Genomic DNA, 17,534 nt, shown 5'->3' with positions numbered 1-17,534 from the left:
CATTGCGTGCACTGTATGATCATCAATTATATACCAAGGATGCAGGGCAAGCATGCTCAGCCATTCACCGGTCAAACGGACTGTTTTCTAGCAATTCTCAACGTCTGCACCACCTCCCTGGCATTGCGTACCCAGCCCACAGCGTCACACAAATTTTCATATGTCAAGCACAGAATTATATACATTCCGAACGTGCTTCGTGAGATTAAAACTTGAAATTCTGGTGCAACCAACTCGAAAACAATGTATTTCCATTCTGTTTACTACGGAGTAGTGCATAATGAAACATTTGTCGAGCCCACCGATCAGCCGACTGTGGCAACAGTGCCCCCACGTGGGCGGCAACTGGCAGGGGTCACATTCGCCTGCCTCTTTCACGCAGAGTTTTACAACTGAAATAGATTTAGTAACGTTGGTTAAGAACAGTGTCGCTTGCTTGACGTCCCGCACCAGGTTCTGCCGGGTACTTCGTTCCAGAGAAACAAAATGCTGGGGTCAAAGCGGAGGTACAGTTAAACCTGTATATAACGGAAGTTGACAAAAATTCGCATTTTTTCTTTACATTCCGGTTTCCGTTACACGCAGCTTTAGAGTTAAAGCTCGCGGGAATGAAGCAGAAACGAAACCAGTATGCTAGGCATCAGTGACACTGAACTCGCCCTTGTTCAAGGATATATTTCACACAAAAATGGCGCGTAATTTGGGCTTGCTGCTGCTACACGGCCCCCGAACTAAGTATCGCTTTTGCTTTTATACTTTTTGGTGCCTTAATGCGTTTCAAGAACCAAACTTATGCTGCAAGGGTGCCTTTTCGTGAACTTCATGCTCTTTTCTGCAGTCAAAATTGTTTAAGGGATGCTCGCTGGGACATTGTACCGGGCGGTGACGTTCTCCTTTCTCGCTGGCTGAGACAGCATTTAAAATTGCGAGCTTGTCTGTAAAAGGCAAATTTTTTCGCATTCAGGCAGCAGAAATTATCCACGAACCCATACCACAGATATCAGGGGACAGACTGCACGCCGACAGGCAGGCCTATCATCTAACCGGTATCACACTCGCACGTGGACACGCACGAGATTGCTGTGCGGGCGAATTCGCTAACGTAGTGCGTTTTGCCAGCTGGTTTTTCAGAAAAAGGGCAAGAAACCATGACTAATTTGCGTAGCGAATTCGTTACATCCAGGTTAACCGTTGCTACTCCTTTGAAGCATCAAATATTTACACATAGGACATGCAAACAATACCTACTAGCTCGAAACCACACTTTAGTGTGGCCACCTGTACATAACGAGATTTCGAAGATCTAATCCAGTGTTTTTATGCGGTTGACGTGTTCTTTCAATGCCACCAAGGAACTCTAAGGATGGCGAAACAAAAGCGGTGTAAGAATGCTTACAACGCCCGTGTGTACGAGATTTCGGCGCACGATAAAGATCCCCAGGTGGTCAAAATTAATCCGGAGCCCTCCACTACAGCGCGCCTCATCGCCTGCGTTGCGTCGGCGCGTTAAACCCTACAATCAATCAATCAAAGAATGCTTACACAACTCTAATTTTTGCAACTTTTATGTGTTTTGATGTTGCTCTCTGCGGCGTGTGTTCTCGATTGATAGTACCCTATGCAACATGCTTCTGCTTGCTCGCCAAGCCTAATGATGCGTTTTGCTAGAGCTGCTGCTGCAACCGTGCGTTAAACAATCTGCTATTAAAACAAGCATCTACAAAGCTGGCGAACACAAGTCCACAGGAGTAGTTTTTTTTTTTTTTTTCGATTTTCATTTTAACAAGATAAATTTGAAACTGACACACACAAACAAGGTGGCTGCTGGCTGATTTGTTAATGATTCAGAAACTCGCCTTGCACTTACTCTTGCACGTGACCAAAGTGCTTCCAATGGAAGCCAAATGCCATTTTGAACACTTGGCCGTGGTAGGGGGAACTTGAGCTGAGAGCAGTTGTATAGTGGCCAGAAGGAAAGAAAAAAAAACGGGTATCGGAAGGGAAATCCCCTGCAGCCATCAATCGTGGCACTACCAGATGCCAAGTGGTAACTGGTTCTCCTGCATTGTTGTGACAAAAGTGGGAAAAGAAGTTTCTGTTAAAGGGACACTGCAGTCTAAATAAAAGTTGCTCTAGATCGGTACATTACCTCATCGAGAACACATATACCACTTTTACACATCGCTTTATTTTTTAATACCTTAGAAAATAGTACAAACGCGGAACCACTGGCTATATACAACGCCATCTGCACCGGAAGGGGTATGCAACACTTTTTCTGGCTGCTGGGGGATGCTGCTAGTTGTACATACTTGAGGCAGCGGTACTGCTTTTCAGGGAAGCGCGCAAGCTACGCACGAGCGGTTTGTTCAACACCAACATTCGCGGCGCCACAAAAAGTGTCACTACTGATCACGGGCTCATGATGGAACATTTTGCTTGGTGCTCGAGCGCTGCAAAGGACATGGGAGTTCGGGAAAGCATGACTGATTTGACCGAAACTGACCAAACCACTCGGTACACAGTAGCATTGTATTCAGTTGCTTCTATACCGCTATGCAACACCGCTGCTCTTGCTTCCGGTTTATCGTGACTCAAACAGCGGCTGCAGTTGCTGTTTGCATCATGTTTGCTCATTTAATTAGCAATGTCTCTGCAATTGAGGCATCTTTCGGCAGAGAATCAATGCTAAGGCTATGGCAGTATTTATTTTATAAAGCCCGAACAAAGAAAAATTATCATGCGCGATTTGCAGCGGCCGCACAAATGTGATGTCAATACAAAGTGCTACAAGATTGGACGATGCCCAAGATTATAATTCAAACCAGTTCCGGTTCTGTGAAACAACATGCTTGGCATCCGCCGTTATCGTTGGTTGGACATTCTCGATATCTTGGTAATCGGCATACCGCACTTCTGCCACGTTGGCTGTAAAATGCATCAGATACCTGCACGGCTTGGAATAGTAACAATCGCCAGCCGAAGCGTGCGCAGCGGGTAAACTCATCCTGCGTCTCAAATGCAATGCGCTCCCCCCCCCCCCTTGGAGCTTGCCTGGATTGTGCATGTATCGTAAGCGGCGTGTTCGCACAAGGCCTAGAATCGGCTGACTCAGAACTGTGCCCGCAAGCAGTCTGTGCTTATGGCAACACCACGCCAACAAGAACTTGCCAGCGCGTCAGTGTTAGTCTGTGCGCATTCTGCGAACTCTTTCGTGGAGGAATGAACGTTACAGCGCAAAAATGGTGAATTTCAGAGTAGAAAGAAAACAATATACCTAGTTCTCCAGACCACTCGGCCATAAGTCAGTGCTTGTGGGGGCGGAAATATAAAGTATGTAATATATAGCTAGTCTACATCCTTGTTTAGTCTTGACCTTCTGAGCAGCTTAGATGACTGTTTCTTGAATAGCGCTCATGCAGTAAGCGACCCCCAAAGTTCCACTAGTATCTCGCCTCCAGCTACTGCATTCCTTTGGGGGAAAAGCATTCACAAATGTGTGGTCGTTCTGCTGACCGTAGTGCTGGTTCGCCCAGGGCAAAGAGTGCTTCCCGCACCGTGGTTTTACGCTGTGCGAGTAAAGTTTTGGTTGATTTTAATTCCTTAGTACCTATGTTCACTTCACTGACTCTTCTCCCACCTTCAGTTGGCCTTAGATTTAGATTTTTCTCCTGGCATACCAGTCAGCAAAGCATAGCATGTGCGCTTGTGTTGAGCGACTTGGAGCTTGATACAGTCTACAAACTAAACAAACTAAAGGCACATTCTTCATGCCACAAACGTGTTGGGGCTTAGGTTCAACTGGGTGAACAAATTGCAACAACCCTTCGGCGGTCGGCTGACCAAACGCTGGGCCGACTGATTCTGTCACGGTCGGCGAGCCATGCAGTAGCACACTCAAGCCAAGTTATCTTGTTTTGACGTCGTACAAAGCATCATAGGAAATGACAAGGAGGATGCAGGGAGGACAGCATTTTCAAATTGATTTTTCTACTGAATAAAGTCGCGTAAACACAGCGAGGGTGGTCAAAACAAGGCCTAGGGACTCCAGACTACAATTTGCGCTAGTAATCTCGCAGTGTTTGCAAATCACTTCAGTGCCCCTTTAAGAAACCGTGTGAAGTTGTATTCAACAATAGTGTGCTTCACAAAACAGGCAGTAACTATACAATGGTTGTATTAGCGCTGAATTGCAGCGTCCCAAGGTAACAGTGGAATTATAAGTAAAATAAAAAAAGGGTGCATACTCTGCCACCAAGTGAGAATCCAACCCTGGTTTTGCAAAATGCATGAAGCAAGCATTTTGTCGCTGCACTGCGTTAAGTCGTTCATGCCATGCCCTGTCCCTAAATGGCAATACCCGTTCTTTGTTTTGACCACGATAAGGAGCAGTGGCACGGTAGTAAAGAGCATTATTTAATTCTGCCCCTCTGGCAAGATCACGTATTCTATGTGCTACTCGGATGCTTCCAGCATGTGAAGCACCTCTGCAAACAACAAACTAGGCTGTCAGTGTTAGGAACCAGCCTTGAGCATTGCCCCCTTTCTGCAATACACATGTAATGTTAAACTACTGCATGGTCAGGCTCGATCGAGCATTTTTGTTTCAAGCTTTTAGGCTGTTGGCAAGCCCGTGGCATAGCTTCGTATTTGTGGGCTTGTCTCGTGTACCTTTGACATGTAAACCTTGAAAACTCACTGGCCCATATCCACCACGGGTGTGGAGGATTACTGTCCTGTATGTGGTACATGTGCAGCGTGGGTGTGTTCATTTTGTTTGCCAATAACGAATGACAGAAACTGCCTTCGCATTTTCAGTGCAGAGTGACGTGCAGCTGTTACTAACTGAAGAGCTTCATTGCTAAGGGTTTTTACTTTCTTTACGCTCTTCTCTTGGCGCTCGTTTTATTTTACAGGTGTTATCCTTTTCTCAAGTTCCATCCACCCGTCTACAAAATGTCAGTCGGGCGTATACTTTACCCCAGGACTAGCTACTATGTGTTGTTAGTTCTACATAGCCAGTGGAAAAAGTGCTCATGGCCTGAATCAGTGTGCCATGGTCACTGAGCTTCTCTTCCATGTTTCCCACTAGCTTCTAAATAAACTGTATTATAATGCTTGTACTCGCAGTTGGGACTTTGTAAAAGGACTTGGACCTTACCATCTGGGGCCAGTGGGTGTAGGAATACTTCTTCTGTCGTCGTAGGCTTTTGAAATAACCCAAAAGAAGCACTTCGTTGGTTCAATCATTAGCTGTTTACTCTCGCTTCTCGTTGGAGCCAATTCGAGCGAGTCGTTCTCATTGCTTTCTCCCGCCTTGCGGTCACCAAGAGCGGGGCCCCTCCCTCGCTTCCCCGAATTCTGTGAGCGGCCCCCTCCCTCCAGTCGTGGTGTCCCGTTACGGCCAGAGGCGCGCGCCTCTTCATTGCTTTTCCTTTTATTGCGCACGGCCGTTCTGTCTCCCCTCTGTTCTGTCTCCCCTCCACGACTGGACGGAAGGTACTCTAACATAAGGTGTTTGATTTTGAACCATAGTTGCCCACGCACTCTAAATGCTATGCTATGCTGCCTATTTTCAAGCACCTAGCTTTTGGCTGCTTCCAGGTCATCACTTATGTCTGAATTTTGAAGGCTTGTCATTATCTGTTCCTGCAAGCGCAATACCTATGGAAGCTCCGACTTCAATTCTAAAGTTTCAAATTCATGGCTGTCTTGACTTCTGCGCTTCCCAGTTGACCAAACAGTACATTGGAATTTTCGCGTGCATTTCAATTAGTCACTATTTTGCGAATTGTGTTTGTCAGACTTAAATGTGAACCATTGGAAACTAGTTACCCAGTATTGCACCAGTTTTTTATTGCTCAGTAGTGTAGATTTCATACAGATTTGTTGCCCTGGTCTCGTACAAATAAATTGCCAACATTGTCCGCAAATAGACATGCTGTCAGAGCCATATTGGCCGCGAGGCCCACCACTGGACAGGCCGGCGCTGCGATCGTTTTGACGTCACTTGTAGGATCACCGTTCCTATCTTGATGCGTAGTTGGCTTGCAGAGCGTGACACTTCGCTTAGGAAGCGCGTTCTAAAAGTATTTTCATGTTAATTTCCTTCGTTTGAAGTTAATTCTCAGTGCGTCAAGCGCAGTTCGACCTAATGGTGACTGTATAACTGTATCAACTGTAGTAGATTATCCGCAAATACCATGAGCGTGATGGTGTATTACGCATGCGACCGAAGCGTAAGCAGCGGCTTGTTTCCCCGATCAACAATGTGGACTACGACGATCGCCGAGTGAAGTTTCTAGATTTCCCTTGTTTGCTAGAAATGTATAAAGCAGAAAATCGTGAAACGTTAACTGCTGGCATAAGCACACGCACCCGCCGTACCTGCCCGCACAGCCGACGGTGCGGCTCGAACCGACGCAGGTCGTTGCAGCACAAGTTGTTGCTGCCACACACAATCACACAAGTCGTGGAAAAGAAGTTCCAGATTGGTGAAAGTGGATGCGAGTGTGATGAAAAATTCTGATAGGTAGTGTCATCAGCTGTGGTTTTCAAAGCGATGCTCAAATATCTGCCGCGATTTACGCCGATTGGCCGCGGAGGTCGGTCCCGGCAGCGCCGGCCCGTTCACGCACGGTGAGGCGAGCGGCCGAAGGATGGCTATGCTTGCGCGCAAGAATCGGCCGAGGCCGTGCAGGTATCTTGATCGTCGATCGCTTCAACGGAAATCACCGCGCTTGCAGAGTTCCCAGCGTGGTGAAACGTTCTGTTAGGGACTGTCACTCGCAACTCTAACGGCGATGAAATATCTGCTGCGACGCCATCCTAGAGTTCCCAACATCCGATTACGTGCATCCGAAGCCGGCTGCGAGCTGTTGGCGAAGGCCCTCCCGTCGCGCACGCGCGTGTTGCGTTTGGGTTCCACTAACTTCTTGGGGGCCCCCAACGCTCGGTTCTCCTATTCTAAATATCCCAATTACCCGAAATCATTAACGACGTGTTTCGCCTCGTACGCAGCCTCGCCTTCTGTGAGCAGTCGTGAGTTTCGAAATTGATACTTGAGAAATGCCGGCTTACTGTAAACATACAAAACACGCTGCAATTATAAATTACCACGCCGAGCACCTAATGAAAACTAAATATAGCCTTGTCCGAACCCGCTCGAAGGCGTTAAAAACTCGCGTTCATACCGTTCATACATTGCGGACAAGTCGCGAAAAGTAAACATCAGCCGTGCAGAGTACAGGCTACGGCAGTGATCGTTAATCAAATCCGGGCATGACTATAAAACATCGTAGGGGAAATAGGCACTGATTAAGCCGAACTGCAGATCATAATACTTTTAAGCATGTGCGGCGAAGCAATCTGATCACCGTTCTCGCGTCATTCATTTACCAGGTAATACGAGCAGTTCGCGCGGTGAGATCATAAGTGAGCGACGCGTTTCCGTCGCTGTTACAAGGTGTTTGCTTGCACACACATGTCCCGTCACAAGTATTTAATAATGATTTTACAGCGTACTTTTCTTGGCATCAGTTGCATCGTCCTTGGCGTTAGCTGGCTGCGTATGTAAGAGCTGTGGGTCGCGACGGTAGCAACTACCTAAACGCGGCGGTGTCGCCGGGAACAAGCGAGTCGCTGATTGCTTGTCCGAATTATTTGGTTTACGTACAACTTTTTTGGTAATTTGCATCAAATCCACAAGAAGCGGGCGAGACGGTGGCCACAACAAAAAAAACGCGCTTCCGCGTACGCACGGGAAATGTGTTGTAGCAGACGACAACACGATTCGGCGTCCTACAAGTGACGTCACTCATAGGTGGCGCCACGGTATGTCCTCGAGGCCAATATTGTGCCAGGTAATGTGAAGCAGCACCCTAGATAGGACACGCTCATGCTCGAAGCCTGCTGGTAGCTCTTGTCTAGAGGTGCGAACACAGTTCTTTATACAAAACTGTGGTATATTCATTCATTCAAAAATCGACAGCTCTGTGATTTCGTTTTCCTCTCTGGAAGGCACCATGGAAGTCGCCAATTACACTAAAAGCTTTCAACAGCGAGACTGTTCAGGCTTAAGCTTGGTCCCGTAATGTTTGCAAAAAAAAAAAAAAAAAAAAACGAAAAAAAAAAATGCAAAAAAAAAAAGTTGGTGCAGCTTGCACCAGTGGTGCAAGGTTGGAGAAACAGCGGAACTGGGGGTCGAATTAGCTTCTTCCTCCCTGGGATCCATTGTCAGTGTGGAGGACTGACGGGAATGGCCTTGTAAAACCCGGCTAAATATGGCCTTGCCCCTGAACATTTAGCCTAGCCGTGGCTTAACCGAGCAGGAACATCATAGAACCTATAACAAAACTTAGAAAAGCCCAGCAGAACCTAGCTAAACCGGAAGCTAGGTCGAATCCCACCTCCGCTGTTTCTCCAGCCTTGCACCACTAGTGCAAGCTGCGCCAATTTTTCATCGTGCACTAATTTTGACAAAGGCAGTGGTTTGGTCATGTAGATTGGCAACAAAAATTGACCAAGGTTACTGTGAAACAATATCCCCCAGTTGTGCAAGTCAACTGTGTGTTGCATAGCCGCCATTGTTTTCTGCAACGACTGATTTTTTCACGGTGTTCCTATCTTATCCAGTTCATTTCGCCCAGAAGGGAACTGTAAAGCTACTACTTGTGCAAATAGTTTTCCGTAACCTAGTTAAACTATTAGGTGCCATACATGTGTAAATTTTAGCCTACACCTTGCAAGGTTATCAAGAAATGGTTAATTGAAAGCACGATGGGGTGTGTTTACTGTGTAGTAAATAAATTGGGTTTCATTCACGGATGCTGAAAAAGTTGGTCTCATCGCCATCGGTTGCTACAACTGATAAAAAGCTGATGCAGGATTTCTTAATGTCTGACCAAAAAAGATTTGGGCACACCCCGGCCCAGGTTCAGTATTCTGCACTTCGGGGTTTAACTAGCCAGACTGCGTGAACAGATGCATTTAGCAATGCTCCTAGAAAGCTACTCTGCACCGTACATTTCCGGATAGTTGCAAGTATAGTAGTCGTGTGCAAAGCAATACATTCGGTAAAAATTATTTTACATGGTGGCACTACCCACATTATTGTGGTCAATATCTCCATTTAAAGATTTTGAGGAACATGTTGACAAATGTTCTCAAAATTGCATACAAGGTGGTGATGGGGGTGAGAAGTTCATTTGTCAAGGATTGCTTCACTATTGCTTCTGTTGCTGCCAATTGTCACTGTTTTTTCCCATACATTAGTCATAGGTGTCATGCATGCATAAGTGTCCATGGGAAAGGCGCAATTAACTTGTATGGTTTGCCATTTTGTGTGGTGTTCCATACATCACAGGTTTCTTCCTCCCTTTTCCCTCCTCCCCTAGCATCCTCTAGCACCCATAACTAGCATAACTAGCACCCACTAATAAACAAACCGTGGGAAGTGTCAAAAGGGGAGGGTGAAAAGAAGCCCTCAATGTGCCTACCATTTGGCCATATTTTAAACATTGGATTTATTTGCAGACCGTATTCCCTGCCGTCCTGCTCGAGCACCTTTGCGCGACACCATGAGTTTGCAAACTTGCAGTACAGTTTTCTGAAAATTGTCCCAAGCTTGCACAGCTGTGCTTCACCTGTGAAATGAGCCATTTGTGGACTTACTTTTTTTGGTTCCCAGTTCTTTGCTGCTTCGGTTATCAACACTGAGGATTTCTTCGGTTGTTCCCAAGTCGCATGCAGTGGCATAAATGCTTTGGTCAGATGTTTGCGCTGCTTTTTATGTGGTTGATGACCGACCGTGACAATAGACAAGTGCTGGCGCTTCAGTGCTGACGGATGTAGACATAGTGGTTATTATAGTCAACTAGGAAGCTTGACTGTTTGTGAATGCTGTCTGTGATGCACTTGTTCATTCCTTGGTAATTGGAGATCTGTTAAGGAGCTTGCGTGGTGCAATTTCCTGGCTGTTGTGTTTGCAGAGTTGAGTTATGGCTGAATGGTGATTGAACTTGAGAGCCAATGCCTGGCTGTAAGGGAAGGCAGTTGTGCCAAGTGGTAGCAGGCGTGGGTGTTAACTACGGCCTCTCGCCCCGCAGGGGACAAACGGCGCCGGGCTCGGAAGTGTGCCCGCGAGGAAGAGCTTCCCAAGAAGAGCAGCCCACCGCCTCCAGGGCCACCGAGTGTCGTTGGGCCTAGCACAGAGGAGGCTGGCGTGCCGGAGGCCACCCCGGTGAGCGACACCACCAGCGGGCCCCATGTGGTGGACGATGTGAGGCGAGCGGCCCCGGCCGACTGCCCCCCTGCCCATGAGGTGGTCCCTGGTGTGGGCCCGCCGCCGCCGGCCACCATGCGTAGCAGTGCAGGACCCGTGAAGAGTGAAGCGAGTGCGCGGGACACCTACCCGCCTGGTGCACACCTGGACCACCCGCCGCACGGCCGGCTCATGCAGCAGCCGCCACCGCCGCCGCCCCAGCAGGGGCCCCCCCTGTACCCACCGCGGCCTGGTGTGCAGCAGCAGCAGCAGCCGGCTGCCCGGCCGCTCGTCTACGGCCTGCAGTCGGGCTCTGGCGTGCTGCCGGGCCCCCACGTGGACCCCCTGAGCAGCCCCCTGGCCTACCAGCAGCTTCTCATGGGGCCGAACCAGTACGTGGACATGCTGTGGAGCCAGAAGATGGCGGGCCTGCCGCCCCCGACGCAGGCGGCCTGGGCCATGGCCCAGCTGCAGGAGGCCCGCGCGTCGCAGGAGAGGCAGTCCCTGCTCGAGAGGTGCCGCCCCTTTTCCCCACCTCCTCTCGTTGTTGCTTGTGGTGTGCGCGTGTGCCGTGCCAGGGGGCGGGGTTGTGCAACGGCCTGGCGTGTTCTAGGGAGCGGAGAGAAGAGGAGGAGAAGCGGGAGCGGGAAAAGTCCGAAATGCTGGAGCGCGAAAAGGCCGAGAAGGAGCGGCAGGAACGGCACAAGAAAGAGGAGCAGGAGCGCGTCCAGCGTGAAGCCGTGCAGCAGCACTTTGAGGAGTCCCTACGTTTGGCTAGTCAAAAGGTCAGTGCTGGCCGGGCCCGAACACTCTCCCTTGTGCATGTGCTTTCAAGCAGGCCGAACCCCGAGTGCAGCAGCTGAGCTCCCCCCTGATCGCCTTACCCCGCTTACTGCCCAGCCTACCGACGGATAGTAACTGCTTTGCCTGGGTGACTTAGTGTTGCTGTTTTGTGCCTTCCAGACATATGGCAGAATGATGTCTGTGGCTCAAAATCCACATCAAAATCATCTAGATTCTCCCAAGACAGGTTGCATCGTACGTGACATTACATGTCTTTCCTCTTGCCCCGCTGGCTGATGAATCTAGCTAAGAGTGTTGTATAGTCTCAGTTGCTTGTCTTGTTGTAGTAAAGGGCAAAGTACTTGCAGCCATTGGTGATCGGAGGGCCCCCCCTTTTTTTTTCCCCCTTTCTGCTTATCACTAGCAGAGGGCAGGCTGGAGCCCCATTGCTAGTTTACCTTACCCAAAGGCTCCTGCGGCCAGCACTTCCAGCAGCTCTGTCATCACCCAACCTGAGAAGCAACGGGAAAAACAGCAGGACTTGGATCACCATGAAAAGTAATCTTACTTTCCTTTATGTTCTGGTATTTCTAGCTTCCAAGTATTGTGGACCTGTGTGCTGGTGGATTTTGTTCTATGTGTGTGTGTTGTGGACCTCGGAACGTGGGTACTATTCCTACAGGTATTCCATGGAAGCTCGAATGCGGCATGTTGCAGACCAGGAGCGTTGGTTATCAATGGTTCAGCAGCAGCAACACCAACAGCAGCAGCAACAGCAAAGGTTGGAGCTTCAGGCACAGGCTCCTGCACATCATAGGATCTCTCATGCTGAAGTACGTTCATATTTGCCCATTTCTTTTGAGTTGTTGCTGATGGCAAACATGTCGTTTTCCACAGCAGCAGCTGAAGCCAAAACTGGATATTCATGCCCGGTCCTCGCCAAAGACAAATCAAATGCTTCCTGGTTCAAACCTGTCGCAGAAAGTGGGCAGTTCTGTTGTTCCATCAACGTCATCAGTCACAGTGGCCACCTCCAAAGGGGAACCCAGTTTCAACCTCTATGGTTACCAGCCGTTTCCTCAGATGTATATAACTCCAGCCCAGCTCAAAGCCAGAGAGGAGTCCAAGTCGCACCATAGGTATATATAACAGTGCACTAGTTAGATTGGCGGGGAGCTTTGTGGCCAACCTTTCTTCTTCCTTTTCCAGTCAACCCGTTGTGAATCGCCAGGCCCTTGTCTCGTCGCCTTCCCACTTACCACGGATAGAGAAGGACTTGCGCTTTGACCGATCCTCAACACCCGGTGGCCAGAGAGGCAGTCCCAAGCCCCCTGTCAAGGACCGCGTCAGTCCAGCTATGTCCACACCAGGAACGTTCAGACCGTATGAATACAACTCTGCCGGCCCTGCACCAGCGCACCAGGGCTCTCTGGCACGTTGTCCCACCAGCTTTCCTCAGGAGGAGGCGCAGAACCTCGTCAAGTGCTCGCGGTCTCGCCAGGATTCGCCGCTGAGCACCCCTTCACCTGGGCCCACCAGCTACAGCAGTGGCGGTGGCGGCAGCAGCAGCAGCAGCAGCCAGTCTGCCAAAGCAACGCAGCCCTACTCGTACAGCCTGATCCAGCAGGGCCTGGTGCCTAACCCCCTCTACACGCCAGCCACACCGACCACTCAGGGCTCCAAGTTGGTGCCCCCCGGTGTGCTGCAGTCTTCCCCGGTGGGCCCGGCCCAAGGCCCGGCCCAAGGGTTGGCCCAAGGCTCGGCCCAGCAGTATCTGCGCGCCATGCCAGGCATAACGACGGGCACCCCGGTGTGCCGGACTGGCCAGGAGCCCAAACTGTCCTATGGGCCTGCTCGGCCAGTGCCTCGCTCGCGATCGCCAACCTTGCACTTGCCAACCACCAGCTCGACCCCGCCGCGGCTCACGCCTCCATCGCCACAGCCACTGAACCTGCAGCAGGGTGCCCTGTCCCCGGGTCGACGCAAGGCAGCGTCTGAACTGCCTCTCAAGCTTCCCAAGCGCGAAGAGAGCCCGTCGCCCGTGCAGTGCTTGCCTGCCGCAGCAGCTACTCCGCCCACAGCAGCTCCGGAGAATGTGTCTCCCCTTGCCACGCCGCCTGCTGCCTCGCCGGTGCCACTGGTGGCGGCCACGCAGCCACAGCCCGAGGCGTCTTTCCGGCCCTTTGCTGCCGCCACCCCTCCACAGGGGCCCTCCTCCTCGCAACCCCCGCAGCAGCAGTCCCCTGGCCAGGACAGCTTCCAGTTCTACAAGAAGGGCCGAACAAAGGCCAGGCCCCCCAATGCCCCTTCTCCGGCGTCGGGCGAGGACAGCAAGCCTGGCAGTCTGGGCGGGGGCTCTTCGATAGTGCACGAGTCTGACTCCGACACGCGGGTGACTCCGAGCCCTGCCCCCAGCACTTGCACCACAATCAGCAACTCGAGCAGCAACCACACCAAGCTGAAGAAGGCCTGGCTGCAGCGGCATTCGGAGATTGAGGACAAAAGGCCCACAGACGCTGAGGCCCGCCTGGAGACTAGCAGTGCGTGTGCCTCGCCCGCCAAGCAGGAGTTGGCTGCAGCCAGCAAGGTGTGTGTCAATGGCCACGACACGGAGGCCAGCGGCTCCATCAGGGACGACTGCAGCTCGAGCTCGGCGTCCGAGGCCGAGAAGCCGACCGTGAGCCGCAAGACCAGGGTCTCCCGGAAGCGGGGCACTGCGGGACGGGACAAGTCGGGCAGCAAGAGGCAGCGGGGCAACAGTGAGAGCAACAGCGACGCGCCTCCGGAGGAGTCCTCCCCAAAGAAGGAAGACAAGCCCGAGATGATGGCGCGGCGGCGAGGCAGGAGGCCCAAGGGCCTCAAGCACCACGAGGCCGCCGAGGAGGCGCCCTCCGTGCCTCGCAAGAAAGGTGAGCGCTTCGGCCGCCCCATTCCACAGGGGCGATTTCTCATACAAGCCATGTAGAGCTGAGCTGCACTACAGCAAATTTGAAAGCGTGCCATTTATGTGGCACTGCTCTTTGGCAGCATCTTGGGCTCCCAATTTGTTACTGTAAGGCGAGTGGGTTCTTTGACATTAACTGCTTTTAATCACAAACACTTTGTGTTGCCAACAATGCCCCCAGCAAACAAGAATGTAGCAAGCATGAAGAGATCATTTGAGTCTTTTCAATATACTGATTTCGTCTGTTTCTAGTCTTCAAGGGGTCAACAGCGAAATTATCGCCCACCATGGTGGCTCGGTCCAAGGTGTTGTGCTGCTGAGCCCAAGCCGCGTGTTTGCCACAGGCCGCGGGGGCCGTTTGGCAGTTTGGCGCACGTTAAAGGTCACCAGGTTGTCGAAATCAGTCCAGAGCCCTCCATCACGGTGCGCCTCATGGCCCAAGTGTAGCTTCGGCGCTTAAGCACTGCCCCTGCCAGGATCAACGGACCTTTTTCCAGCATCGGTCAGTCCTAGTGGCAGCCATGGCAAACTAAAAGCAGTGGTCAGCCTCTTCCCCCCCCCAAATTTTCCAGTGGAAAAGCCCATGCTCAAAACTAATTTTCCTCCCACCCACTTGTCACCCTTCCTTCCAATGTGAGGCCGGGAAACAGCATGCATTTCGCACCTGCAGCAAGCGAAGTGCCTTTATCTTCCCCCCCATCTCTCTCTCTCTCCCAAAAGGGTAGATGGGCAGTGTGCGCATGCACAGACTGCTGCTGGAAAAAGGTCAATGAGATATCTATCAGCGATGAAAGCGGTAATAACTTGCCCTGACACCCCAATTCACAGCAATCCTGTACAATAGCCCCCAAAACATTGCTACGTATTAAAAATAGCTACAGCGCAAATAGACGAGGACACACAAAGACGACACGGGCACTAACTTACAACTGAATTTAATAAGAGAAACCTTGCACCTTTTATACGCACTCGTCCAGTTGTCTGTCTGTGTCCTTTCTATTCGCGCTGTAGCTATTCTTTCAAATGAGCTACCAACTTGCCCAATGGTACACATTGCTACGTAGTAGCACATAACCGCAGCGAGAAAATTAATTTGCACTAGTTAAATCGTTTTTTTTTTTTATTGAGGAGAGAGTGCTCGCCTGTGACCCTGCCGTCAGTCTGTTTTAGGTTGTTGTGAAGCAGCTGATTGCATAGATCGCATTTCCGTCCAACAGTGGTTCAGTTGAAACCATATAATTTTTCAGTATTTGGACAGCCGGTGTCAGTTGGGATAGCTTTGTTTCTTCTCGGAGGCCAAAAGCCAATCAGGATGAGCTTTTAAGGTGCCATTTTGATAAGGCCACTGTAGAGAACTAGAATATTGTAATAGTGGCCGAAGTGGCAACAGCATTGAAGCCAGAAGTTGGGAAATCTGATAGGGGCGCTGACATCAAGTATTGTAGAGGAACACTGAAGGCAACTAGCAAGTTGGGCTAGGAGAAAAGCTCAACTGCTCCGGAGCCCTCTCAGCGTTTATTCGGCGGTGAAAGATGCTTTAATTGCCAAGAAATTAGACATTCAAAAACACATTTCATTCCCCGTGCCATTTCATGACGTTTCGCGTGACTTCAACGGTTGCCGGAAGCGAGAGCGGTATGGTCTAGCAGGTGAACGTAAACGTACCGAGCGAACCATCACGGCCGCAGGAGCCACTGGTCGTGCACTCAGCGCATATGACAAGACAGCTTGCCTGCCCCACACTTCGGTTACCTGGCACTCCCTGTGCGTCAATCTTGGTGCCACACAGGATGTGAGATGAAGGTTAAACAATGTGAATGTGCCGCGCAACCTTTTATTTTGCCCACAAAATGTCTAGCGAACAGCGCAACCGCAGCGAGAACGACAGGGGTACTCTTTTGATTTGCATTCTTGTTACGGATAGTCTGGTTTAAGTTGCTTCGATGCACTCTGCTTAGGTGCCATGTTTTGTGAAGGGAGTTGCCTATTAGCCAGTCTGCCAGAAGTGTGCCTAGAGCTTTTACGAATGCCCAAACCACTACCAACAAACGCCTTGGCACCAGTATGCAATGAAAAACATGTATACCATGATACAAATATCATTTTACCTAAGCACGCACCGTAGTGGAAGCATAGCAGCACACAACGCCCTGAATCAAGACCCGGGTTGACGCACACATTTTGTTCAACTTCAAGACAATGAAGAAATGGTTTTGAGCAAACACATCCACCGCGGCATACCCTTTGACATCAAACCGCGAAATTAACAAGCGATCGATTGCCTCCTGTTCATCGTAAGACTAGCACTCGATTCTTGCGATTTACGGAGGCGAACAAGTCGCTTCACCCTGGTGCAAGCCAGGAAGGTTAAAAAAAAAAAACGCGCACACATTCTACATACCCGGTGCGGTGTTGAATCGCCGCTAGTGATAATACCAACGTAGTAAGCACAGTTTCACTACCGCCAGGAGCACGCCGTCGAATTTCATTGCAAAGTGTACGCGGCCATAACACACACACCACCGCAGGCCTGGGTGCAAAACGTCATTCGGGCAGGCAGTGCTACGCGAGGGAGCGAGAACTTGTTCTATTAGGCGAAAATTACTGTCCACAGAAGAGCGGAACCGTGGAAGGCTGGCATGCTACTTGCTGCTATGATGTAAACAAAGAGAAAACAGATGCGACTTCGCTGAACCTGCAATAACCATCACAACCGCCACCGGTGCTGTGGCGTGGCAGCTTGCAAAAGTCAGCATGGCTTGAATTATACCTGTACGTTTATAATTAATTAGTACTTGTGAAAGTGAACGTGCAAAGAGATTTTGTTGCTTTGAGAGCTTGTTTGCGCAGTTCTTGTTCTGTTGTTGCTCACGTGACTTTTGGTACATCCGCTCAGTTGCTGTTGACATCGTCTCTGCTGGGCAACTGTATCTTCATTTTTTTTAGTATTTGCGCGATTGCTTTCAAGGTATTGACCCAGAGACTGGTACATTCGTTTTCTGCAGATGCCAATCTATCTATTTAGACCAACTTCAGTTTTGCCTTCAGTGTCCTTTTAAGGGAAGCGGGGTTTCTTGACTGCCACCCCCTTCCTATTATGAGCGGGGAAATAACAGTAAAAAAAGAATTAAGAACATCGCTCCAACAACCTAGGATAGCCACCCTCCGGTACTGACACTTGGGGATACGCTGCATAAAGAAACGAATGTCGCACGCTTGTTTACATGATTCCCATGTAAAACGTATGTCTTTAAGCATAGTTTTATTTTTGAAGCTGCAAGATGTACGATTTAAACCCACCCACACACACACACACACACACAAAATATGCCAGTTACGAAGCGCCGATTCCCCTTCTGTTGCAGTGGCGGCCCACTTGCACCCCTGCCATATCGCTTCCAGATGGTACCACCAGAGGCCGCCTCAGAGCAATGAAAAAAGGCAGATTTTCACATTGGCCAGCCTTTCAAGTTTTGTACCTTGTGAACCAGCCCCGGTTTTGTATGCCGAGTTAATGGTTCATATAATCCATATGCAGCTCATGGT

At 50.1% G+C, this 17,534-nt stretch overlaps 1 protein-coding gene across 14 annotated transcripts in view; it reads left to right on the top strand.

Moving 5' to 3' along the window:
- LOC144156100 (uncharacterized) overlaps window positions 1-17,534 on the top strand; it is a 248,100-nt gene that overhangs the window by 219,218 nt on the left and 11,348 nt on the right. For 8 of the 14 annotated variants that reach the window (XM_077687897.1, XM_077687904.1, XM_077687905.1 and 5 more), the window contains 7 exons: window positions 10,107-10,776; window positions 10,875-11,046; window positions 11,225-11,299; window positions 11,469-11,602; window positions 11,727-11,877; window positions 11,942-12,183; window positions 12,254-13,953. In XM_077687897.1, coding sequence (XP_077544023.1) covers window positions 10,107-10,776; window positions 10,875-11,046; window positions 11,225-11,299; window positions 11,469-11,602; window positions 11,727-11,877; window positions 11,942-12,183; window positions 12,254-13,953 — 3,144 coding nt within the window. The remainder of the gene's footprint in view (window positions 1-10,106; window positions 10,777-10,874; window positions 11,047-11,224; window positions 11,300-11,468; window positions 11,603-11,726; window positions 11,878-11,941; window positions 12,184-12,253; window positions 13,954-17,534) is intronic. The other 6 variants (XM_077687900.1, XM_077687899.1, XM_077687903.1 and 3 more) reach the window with 6 other exon arrangements.

The sequence above is a fragment of the Haemaphysalis longicornis genome, unplaced genomic scaffold (genome assembly GCF_048455015.1).
Source record: "Haemaphysalis longicornis isolate Haplotype H1 unplaced genomic scaffold, Haemaphysalis longicornis Haplotype H1 scaffold_1, whole genome shotgun sequence".
NCBI lineage: Eukaryota > Metazoa > Arthropoda > Arachnida > Ixodida > Ixodidae > Haemaphysalis > Haemaphysalis longicornis.
This window is presented reverse-complemented; position numbering and strand designations above follow the sequence as displayed.